The sequence below is a fragment of the Oncorhynchus gorbuscha genome, linkage group LG21 (assembly GCF_021184085.1).
Source record: "Oncorhynchus gorbuscha isolate QuinsamMale2020 ecotype Even-year linkage group LG21, OgorEven_v1.0, whole genome shotgun sequence".
Lineage (NCBI taxonomy): Eukaryota > Metazoa > Chordata > Actinopteri > Salmoniformes > Salmonidae > Oncorhynchus > Oncorhynchus gorbuscha.
Window position 1 is genome coordinate 56,704,947 of NC_060193.1, and position 10,579 is coordinate 56,715,525.

Here is a 10,579-nt window from a genome sequence, read left to right on the forward strand (position 1 = left end):
TATACGGTTTGGATCAGTTGGTTCCAGTTAATTTATTTTTGATTTCATTATACAGTATGTACTATTCAAACAGTATATTCAGACAGTTGGAGTAGGGGAAGACTTTGGACCTGTTGCGTCATTGAAACAGCTTCAGGCAGAACACATCTCCAGCTGTTTTAATTTCACAATGAACACAAGAGACACACCATGTAAAATGCTCTGTTTTTATTTTAAGAAGGACATACAACTTAATACAAACAGGATGCAGATGTGTTATGGGGGAAGGGGGGGGTAATTACCAATAGATAAGTGAAGTGCTTCACTACACCGACAGCTTATAACAGACAGAGGCAAAGACTGTACGCACCCAAACATGAACAGCATTCTCTATTGTGTGGGTCTCAATCGAGTGGCAACTCCCATTCATAGTGAATTGTAATGTCCATTCTACTTATTCTAATTCTACAGTTAGTGCAGGCCTCTTATGCTGCCATGGGGAAGGAGCAGATGGAAGCTCTCTTCAGTTCACAGTCCACTGCTGTCCACCAGCTCTCATCTGGGAGAGGGAACAAATTACAATGTTGTTAAATGGACCACTCATATACCATATAATCCAATTTTAAGGATCTAACTTTGTGTCTAATAGACCTGTTGATTAAAACAGTATCAGAATGTTATGGTCATGAAAGAACATACATCTTATAATACAATATGCTCTCATAACCAAAACCAAGTTCATCTGGGTCCTTCCCAGACTTTTTATGATTTACAGCCTTATATAAATAAGTCTCTAAGGTAGCATTTCACAATATAACCTGTTATTGATAGCACTGTTACTTAGAAAATATTATGTTGTTAATACTTAAAAGGTTGTCAATATAGATATCAAATCCTTTTTAAAGGTATGAGTCTCACCAATTCTGAACATCTCCAGACAAGCCTGCTTGTCTGTCTGGGTGTCTGGGTGACCGGGCATCCAGTCACTGTAGCCCCAGGGGGACCCATCGGTCCACTCTGACTGCTTATCCTGCAGGGGTCACAACACACACACACACAACATTAAAACTCTTGGAAAATGTCTTGGTTACTATTAGACATTCTGATTGAACAAGAGTGAGGGGGTGATGGAATACTGACCTTCACGACTCCACCCAGCCAGGTGAGGACGGAACTCTTGGTGGCCCTGGTCACCATGGAGACCAGGCTGGAGTGCAGGTCGCCGTTGGTTACGGAGGCCAGGTGTCCGTGAGGGGAGAGAATGCTACAGGAGGACTGGACGCACACACACACACAAATATTAGGACAACTGCTTATTTAAGAGAAAAGTGAATATGACTGACTGGGTGTATATTTCACCTCTGCCTCACTGAAGGTCATTAGTGTGGGGTTGAACTGATAGCAGTGGCCATCGATGACCTCACCAACACACTCTTTCTCTGAGTGAGTCTCAGCCTTAGCACTCAGCAGCCTGTCATCTACAGGGAGAAGGAGAGGAAGCATACTCCATCAGTGCACAAACACACACATACTGTACACACACATACTGTACACACAAACACTCTCACCCTGAGGTGTCAGTTTCATGCTTCTCTCCATCTCTCCAACAGGCCTGATGATGCGTCCGCTCCTGATGTCCATCAGAGTTTTCTGGGAGTTCTCGGTTCCCTGTTTGAACTCATCCACAGAGGAAGGAGTGTACACTGGAGAGAGAGAAAGAGAATATACACTGAGTGTACAAAACATTATGAACACCTTTCCATGACAGACTGACCAGATGAAAGCTATGATCCCCTTCTGATGTCCTTTGTTAAATCCACTTCAATCAGCTTAGATGAAGAGGAGGAGACAGGTTAAAGACAGATTTTTAAGTCTTGAGACAATTAAGACATGGGTTGTGTATGTGTGCCATTCAGAGTGTGAATGTAAAAAATGTAAGTGCCTTTAAACGGGGTATGGTAGTATGTGCCAGGCGCACCAGTTTGTGTCATGAACTGCAACGATGCTGGGTTTTTCACACTCAACAGTTTCCTGTGTGTATCAACAATGGTCCACCACCCAAAGGAAATCCAGCCATCTTGACACAACTGTGGGAAGCATTGGAGTCGACATTGGCCAGGATCCCAGTGGGATGCTTTTAACACCTTATAGAGTCCATGTCCCAATGAATTGAGGCTGTTCTGAGGGCAAAGGGGGGGGGGTGCAACTCAATATTAGGAAGGTGTTCTTAATGTTTTGTACACACAGTGTATATAACCCTAAATACACTGCTTAAAAAAATAAAGGGAACACTAAAATAACACATCCTAGGTCTGAATGAATGAAATATTCTAATTAAATAGTTTTTTCTTTACATAGTTGAATGTGCTGACAACAAAATCACACAAAAATTATCAATGGAAATCAAATGCATCAACCCATGGAGGTCTGGATTTGGAGTCACACTAGAAATTTAAGTGGAGAACCACACTACAGGCTGATCCAACTTTGATGTAAATGTCCTTAAAACAAGTCCAAATGAGGCTCAGTAGTGTGTGTGGCCTCTACGTGCCTGTATGACCTCCCTACAACGCCTGTGCATGCTCCTGATGAGGTGGCGGATGGTCTCCTGAGGGATCTCCTCTCAGACCTGGACTAAAGCATCCGCCAACTCCTGGACAGTCTGTGGTGCAACGTGGCGTTGGTGGATGGAGCGAGACATGATGTCCCAGATGTGCTCAATTGGATTCAGGTCTGGGGAACGGGCGGGCTAATCCATAGCATCAATGCCTTCCTCTTGCAGGAACTGCAGACACACTCCAGCCACATGAGGTCTAGCATTGTCTTGCATTAGGAGGAACCCAGGGCCAACCGCACCAGCACATGGTCTCACAAGGGGTCTGAGGATCTCATCTCGGTACCTAATGGCAGTCAGGCTACCTCTGGCGAGCACATGGAGGGCTGTGCGGCCCCCCAAAGAAATGTCACCCCACACCATGACTGACTCACCGCCAAACCGGTCATGCTGGAGGATGTTGCAGGCAGCAGAACGTTCTCCACGGCATCTCCAGACTCTGTCACGTCTGTCACATGTGCTCAGTGTGAACCTGCTTTCATCTGTGAAGAGCACAGGGCGCCAGTGGCGAATTTGCCAATCTTTGTGTTCTCTGGCAAATGCCAAACGTCCTGCATGGTGTTGGGCTGTAAGCACAACCCCCACCTGTGGACGTCGGGCCCTCAAAACACCCTCATGGAGTCTGTTTCTGACCGTTTTAGCAGACACATGCACATTTGTGGCCTGCTGGAGGTCATTTTACAGGGCTCTCGCAGTGCTCCTCCTGCTCCTCCTTACACAAAGGTGGAGGTAGCGGTCCTGCTGCTGGGTTGTTGCCCTCCTACGGCCTCCTCCACATCTCCTGATGTACTGTCCTGTCTCCTGGTAGCGCCTCCATGCTCTGGACACTATGCTGACAGACACAGCAAACCTTCTTGCCACAGCTGGCATTGATGTGTCATCCTGGATGAGCTGCACTACCTGAGCCACTTGTATGGGTTGTAGACTCCGTCTCATGCTACCACTAGAGTGAAAGCACCGCCAGCATTCAAAAGTGACGAAAACATCTGCCAGGAAGCATAGGAACTGAGAAGTGGTCTGTGGTCACCACCTGCAGAACCACTCCTTTATTGGGGGTGTCTTGCTAATTGCCTATAATTTCCACCCGTTGTCTATTCCATTTACACAACAGCATGTGAAATGTATTGTCAATCAGTGTTGCTTCCTAAGTGGACAGTTTGATTTCAGAGAAGTGTGATTGACTTAGAGTTACATTGTGTTGTTTAAGTGTTTTTGAGCAGTGTACTTATTTCCTTTTTTAGAGATTAAAATTTCAGAAAATGTAACATTTCAAAGCCCTGTACCTGGTGCCACTCTCCTGTCCATCTCGCTGACGTGTTCCTTGACTAGGCCGGTGTTCAGGTTCATAATGAATCGTCTGGAGGGCTCTGTTCCCTGTCTACGTTCCTCCACTGGGACGCTCCGGACCTCAGCCTCGACCAGCCTCACATCTACAGGGAGAAGGAGAGGGCCACTGAATAAACAATTCAAGTGGACAGGCTTTTCGATATGGATATCAAAAAAGAAAAACTTCTGTTGTACTTTGTAATCTGTCTCTCTCATCCTGAAGTATCTGTTTCATGCTTCTCTCCATCTCTCCAACAGGCCTGATGATGCGTCCGCTCCTGATGTCCACCAGAGTTTTCTGGGAGTTCTCGGTTCCCTGTCTGAACTCATCCACAGAGGAAGGAACGTACACTGGAGAGGAGAGGAGCAGGGGAGAAAGACAATATATAAAACCCCAAATGAAAAAATAAATAACATTTCTGGATAATGTAACATTTCAAAGCCCTGTACCTGGTGCCACTCTCCTGTCCATCTCACTGGCGTGTTCCTTGACGAGGCCGGTGTTCAGGTCCATGAGGAAGCGTCTGGAGGGCTCTGTTCCCTGTCTGCGTTCCTCCACTGAGAGACTCCCGGGCAGAACATCAGCCCTCACCCATCCTCCCACTCTCCTCTGGACTGGGACTGGGACCTCCATAGGCTCTGGATAGGAAATACATGGGTTAAGTGCTCAGGAAAGTTTTAGTATATTCCCTCTCTATTACAATTACACATACACACATAAACACACACTCTCTCACCCTGAGGAGTCATTATCATGCTTCTCTCCATCTCTCCGACAGGTTTGATGATGCGTCCGCTCCTGATGTCCACCAGAGTTTTCTGGGAGTTCTCGGTTCCCTGTCTGAACTCATCCACAGAGGAAGGAGTGTACACTGGAGAGAGAGAATAATACAGACACAATACCAGTTACACTGTTTTCATCCATATCAGTTACACTGTTTTCATCCATATCAGTTACACTGTTTTCATCCATATCAGTTACACTGTTTTCATCCATATCAGTTACACTGTTTTCATCCATATCAGTTACACTGTTTTCATCCATATCAGTTACACTGTTTTCATCCATATCAGTTACACTGTTTTCATCCATATCAGTTACACTGTTTTCATCCATATCAGTTACACTGTTTTCATCCATATCAGTTACACTGTTTTCATCCATATCAGTTACACTGTTTTCATCCATATCAGTTACACTGTTTTCATCCATATCAGTTACACTGTTTTCATCCATATCAGTTACACTGTTTCCAGCCATATCAGTTACACTGTTTTCAGCCATATCAGTTACACTGTTTTCACCCATATCAGTTACACTGTTTTCAGCCATATCAGTTACACTGTTTTCACCCATATCAGTTACACTGTTTTCAGCCATATCAGTTACACTGTTTTCAGCAAGCCTTATTTCCCAAAGCTAATGTCTATAGTACTGCTAGAAAACCTGTGCTTACTGAGTCCAGGGGAGAAAGACAATATATAAAACCCTAAATGTGAAAAATAAATGAAATGTATGGATAATGTAACATTTCAAAGCCCTTTACCTAGTCCCACTCTCCTGTCCATCTCGTTGATATGTTCCTTGACGAGGCCGGTGTTCAGGTCCATGAGGAAGCGTCTGGAGGGCTCTGTTCCCTGTCTGCGCTCCTCCACTGGGAGAACCAGGACCTTGCGATCCTGAAGTATACCTCTAGGGGATGACACAACATGATCCCTAACTGGGAAGCTCCGGGGCAGAACCAGGACCCTGCGATCCTGAAGCCTACCTCTAGGGGGTGCCACTACATCATCCCTCAGTGGGGCAGCATGGAGACCTGGGGGGGACACAACATACAATCAGTAAATATTATAATCTAGAGCAAAAGTGGGGGAGGCATGGTCAGATTCATACATACACACACTTGAAAAAATGAACATACTCATGCACGCACACACGTGCATGCATGCCAGCCCACAAACACACTACCCTTGAACTTTGACCTTGTTATGTAAGGCATGCGCTTATTTTGATCAGACAAGAACATACATAGAGAAAGAACCGCTGCACTATTGGTACAATTATTAACCACTGTGCCAGAAAAAGAATCTAACATGATAAGAATTTATTGTAACAAAGTCCAAAAGAGCAAGGAATAAGTCCAATGTTACAGTACATTGATATAGTGAAAGGTAGTCATTTTGCATAAGCAGTCTATACTGTAATATTTCAGTTATTCTCAATTTGAGGAATCTCATCTGTCAAAAAAAAAAAAAAACATTAAAAACTTTCAGAATCTTACTTGACAAAGCCAGGAGCAACAACGTAAACGTCAACATCCTGTTAACAAGACAAGAAGCACAGAAGATAAAAAAGTGGATGAGAGAGAATGGTGGTGTCTAAATGTACATAGTGTCTGAATGTATATACTGTATCTACCTAACTCAGACAGGTCATCTCACCTGATGGTTGTAGGGTGAACCCAGCTGTGCTAGTGCTCTGTGACTGTTCTCAATCTAAAAGTCTCACTGTCTCTCTTAGCTTTTTGTCCAAGTACCTCTGCTCAGTTCCTGTCCAGTTTACCTGTGCCTTAGCCTCTCCCTTCACTTAGATAATGTTTCGACCTTAGTGTCTATATAACATTGGGTTCTAAGTACATGAGTAGCTAGCCTACATTGACTGAGTGTATGTGTGTCTGTGTCAAATACGTTTTCCTTTTATAAATAATATATATACTGTCTATATACCATATAGCAGATGCTCAGTCTGTGTATCTTTGTGTGTGTGTATTGAGTGTGCGTAGTTGTATTTCACTTACCTGTATGGTGAACAGGTGGAGGTCTGGAGACTCAGAAAGTGATTTGAGGAAAGGAAAGACTCACTGGTCAATAAGTATGCAGCAGCAGCAATAAAGATGATAAGGGGCGTACACTCTCTGATATTAACACAAACAGTTCAAATGGAATCCCAAGTTCAAGAACATTGGGAAACAGCAGCAATCCCATTTAAAAAAAATAAAGATAATTGTCAATAAGACTTTACCTCGTTTCACCGTTTTATAAACATTTTGGATTCCCGCCATATCCCAATGTTTTTTAACTTGGGATTTCATTGGAAGTCATTGTCACGTATGGCAAGGCATCCAGCTAATAAAGCGAGATAGCGCACCTGTTACCCACTCCACACTAGCGCGAACAGTATTAAATTATTTTTTAAATAAAAAACATTTGACCAAATGACTTTATTCCATTAAAAATGCCCTGTGTAAGCCACTAAAATGAACACATCTGGTGTGCTACACCATATAGAATCTTATGAATGAATGGAAAAGGAGACTTGTGGTAGTTAATCATTCTTCCCATAATGCGTTTTGAGTTATAATTTCCCTTCCAGCTCATTTTGAGGATAAGAGTACTTTTCAAGACCACAGTAGACAATTTAAAACTAGTTTTCAAAATCATCATGCACCATGCGCTAACATTTGGTTACATTATGGAATACATGATATAATACATTTGAATACATGAAAACTATTCACTGACCCGAAGAAAACTCTTGTGATTGGTCACGTAAGGTCACATGAGAGTGCATGTCAGAATTTGTTCCAGGAAGTTATTTTGAGATCTTTAAATAAAAAAGTAAAACCTTGCGCTTTGCCTTTGAAATAGTCCAGAGGCTAAGCTTATTTCATTGAAACGAATTAGATATATTTCAGGTTTTATTTCCAAAGTGATCGTGTAGCAGTATGGCCTCCATATGGCAGTAGCTAAGATGTTATGCAATAAACGTGACACCGACCGAGCAGCGGTGTCTGCTGGTTACGCAAAGGGCTAGATATAGCCATTTTAGCTGAATTTAGCATGAAGTTAGCTTGTTTTGTCAGTACTGTATAGCGGTCTCATACAAGGCGAAATCGGACTCTTCCCCGCCGTTTAAGCTAGATTTTGAACGTCATCTCCAAGCAATGGCTCTGATGACATCGGCAAGAAAACTATTTCATGTTTCGTTCCGAGAAAATTCTCTACGACGAGCTGAAGCACTCATTTCAGCAACAAACACAACGTCGTGGAACTTATCATTGGCCGGTCATAGAATGGCCTGTATTCGTGTAAGGGATTTTAGCACCAACACACAACCTCTTAGGTAAGGAATCGTGTCATCTATCATGTCCCCAAACGTACTTAACTTACTAGCTATAAAGGTATCCACGCTTAGTTAGGCTGCTTGGTAGCTAGTCACATTGGCAAACTTAACTAGTTCATGTTAGGAAGAATGCTAACGTTAACACACTTGTTAGTATCGCATCAACTAAGTCAAGAACTGAAGGTCAACTTCAGCAGAAAGGTAGGTACAACTGACTGATCATTCTGGCAGATAAGCGCCATCAAACCAGGGCTTTGTTCAGGATCTCTAAACAGTTGTTGGACTAGGACATTGCTGGATTGCTTGTGGGACTAGTTACTCACTGTAGAGTATGGAACGACTGTATAAATATCGTTCAACACATCCTGGTATAGATGCTAAAGCCATTGGATTTGTGTGCAGAAACCCAAAACCAATACACCTTCAAAAACAGCCTGTACATTCACAACTGAAGTCCTGAGAGGGTGTTACCTAGTCTATGGGAGTTCCCCATTTCCCACATACAATACAAAGTCCTTGAGCATCTGTAAAGTGTTATGTTAATCCAATGTATTCCCAATCCCCAGCATGACCACAGCTACTGTCTGTTTCTGCACCATTGTGTCTGTTCCTGTGCAGAGCTGACAACAAGGTGACGGTCCACTTCACCAATCGAGATGGAGAGAAGATCTCTATCAAAGGCTCTCCTGGAGACTCTCTCCTAGATGTCATTATCGACCAGGACCTCGATTTTGATGGGTTCGGTGAGTTGGGTTACGTTAACGTGGTTAAGTTAATTAATATGGTTGTTTATTGTAGGTTTTGCCTGCTCTCACACTCTATGGGATGTTTTGATCTCTCTGTCTGTCTCTCTGTGTGTTTGTCTCTGTCTCTCAGGCGCATGTGAGGGGACACTGGCCTGTTCTACCTGTCACCTGATCTTTGAGGAAGACGTGTATAATAAGCTGGGCCCCATTACTGACGAGGAGATGGATATGCTGGACCTGGCCTACGGACTCACAGACACGTGAGACACACACACACATGAATTGGAGGCCCATTGATTGGACGCACAAGTGAAATGACACACACACACACACACACACACACACACACACACACACACACACACACACACACACACACACACACACACACACTCTGCCACCAGTGTAACCAGAGTGTTATGCTGTTCAGCGCTGCTTTATATTGAGATTAGGAGGTAATCATTGTGAGGAACAAGAACAGAGGGATAAACACACAGTGGCACCTGTTTGCCTTGTACTGTTGCTAGAATGATTTCCAACCAATCGGAAGGGGATTTGAGTTCTGTGTTGCTGGTTTAGGCAGAGCAAGATGAGAAGGGTCACAGCCATGACCTCACTAATCATATTAGCTGAGTGTTGACTGAACCCCTTGTGACACTGGCCCACTTCACTTCTGTTGTCCCAAACGTTACCCCCTAAACACAGATCTTGAATAAGATTACCTCCTCACTCTCCAACTTCAATTATCCAATTTTTTCTAGTGGATCCATTTTGGTTAGGTCATAGCTTTATGACTTTTTTAAGTATGTTTGTCATAATCTACTTTTAATTTTTCCTCTCTCTCTCTCTCTGCCAGGTCCCGCCTGGGTTGCCAGATCTGCCTGACCAGATCCCTGGAAGGCATGACAGCGAGGGTGCCTGAGAGTGTGGCAGACATCCGACAGAGTGGAGACGGGTCCTCATAATGGCCACCCCAGGCCAGAGTAATAGATGTACTGACATTTGCCCAAATCAATGCTTTATTTCAACACTAGCATGACCAAATAATGCCTAATTCTAAGTGGTATGCTGGTATAAATGTTGATATGGAAGACACTGTATTTATAGAGATTATGTGATGTTAACATTTAAATGAGTCCCATCATCACAGTTTTACATTCACTTTATACAGGGAACAATGGGAAAGTTGGCAAATAATTCTGCAGGTTCTGGAGAATAGAAGAAAGTTTAGATTGAAGTCTCCAATCAGCTCCCCCAGTCCTTAACAGTTGTGAAGTAGTATATACTGAACAGAAATATTAATGAAACAATCTCAAAGATTTTACTGAGTTACAGTTAATGAGGAAATCTGTCAATTGAAATAAATTAGGCCCTAATCTATGGATTTCACATGACTGGGAATACAGATATGCCTCTGTTAGTTATATATATTTTAATAGAAATGTGCCTCAGGATCTCATCACGATGTTTCTGTGCATTCAAATTGCGATCGATAAAATGCAATTGTTTTGGTCTGTAGCTTATGCCTTCCCATACCATAACCCCAATGCCTCCATGGGGCACTGTTCACAATGTTGACATCAGCAAACCGCTCGACCACACGACGCCATACACATGGTCTGCGGTTGTGAAGCCGGTTGGACATTCTGCCAAATTCTCTAAAATAACGTTGGAGGCAGCTTATGTTAGAGAGATGAACATTCTATTATCTGGCAACAGACCTTCCTCCAGTCAGCCTGCCAATTGCAAGCTCCTTCAAACTTGAGACATCTGTGACATTGTGTTGTGTGA

General features: G+C 43.3%; 2 protein-coding genes across 2 annotated transcripts; one reads left to right on the top strand and one right to left on the bottom strand.

The window, feature by feature from the left end:
• Positions 1 to 192: 192 nt before the first annotated feature.
• On the bottom strand, positions 193 to 6,853 carry LOC124008125. The gene is made up of 12 exons (XM_046319130.1): positions 6,718 to 6,853; positions 6,202 to 6,239; positions 5,467 to 5,736; positions 4,657 to 4,791; positions 4,370 to 4,558; positions 4,115 to 4,270; positions 3,877 to 4,023; positions 1,548 to 1,682; positions 1,339 to 1,457; positions 1,120 to 1,254; positions 898 to 1,009; positions 193 to 538 (listed from the first exon to the last, which is right to left on the bottom strand). The coding sequence occupies exons 2-12, from the start codon at positions 6,236 to 6,238 to the stop codon at positions 465 to 467; spliced, it is 1,509 nt and encodes a 502-aa protein (XP_046175086.1). The 5' UTR covers position 6,239; positions 6,718 to 6,853; the 3' UTR covers positions 193 to 464.
• A 648-nt stretch (positions 6,854 to 7,501) lies between these two features.
• LOC124008131 (adrenodoxin-like) lies at positions 7,502 to 9,839 on the top strand. Its single transcript, XM_046319140.1, has 4 exons — positions 7,502 to 8,042; positions 8,661 to 8,785; positions 8,919 to 9,048; positions 9,645 to 9,839. The coding sequence occupies exons 1-4, from the start codon at positions 7,864 to 7,866 to the stop codon at positions 9,751 to 9,753; spliced, it is 543 nt and encodes a 180-aa protein (XP_046175096.1). The 5' UTR covers positions 7,502 to 7,863; the 3' UTR covers positions 9,754 to 9,839.
• The last annotated feature ends 740 nt before the right edge of the window (positions 9,840 to 10,579 follow it).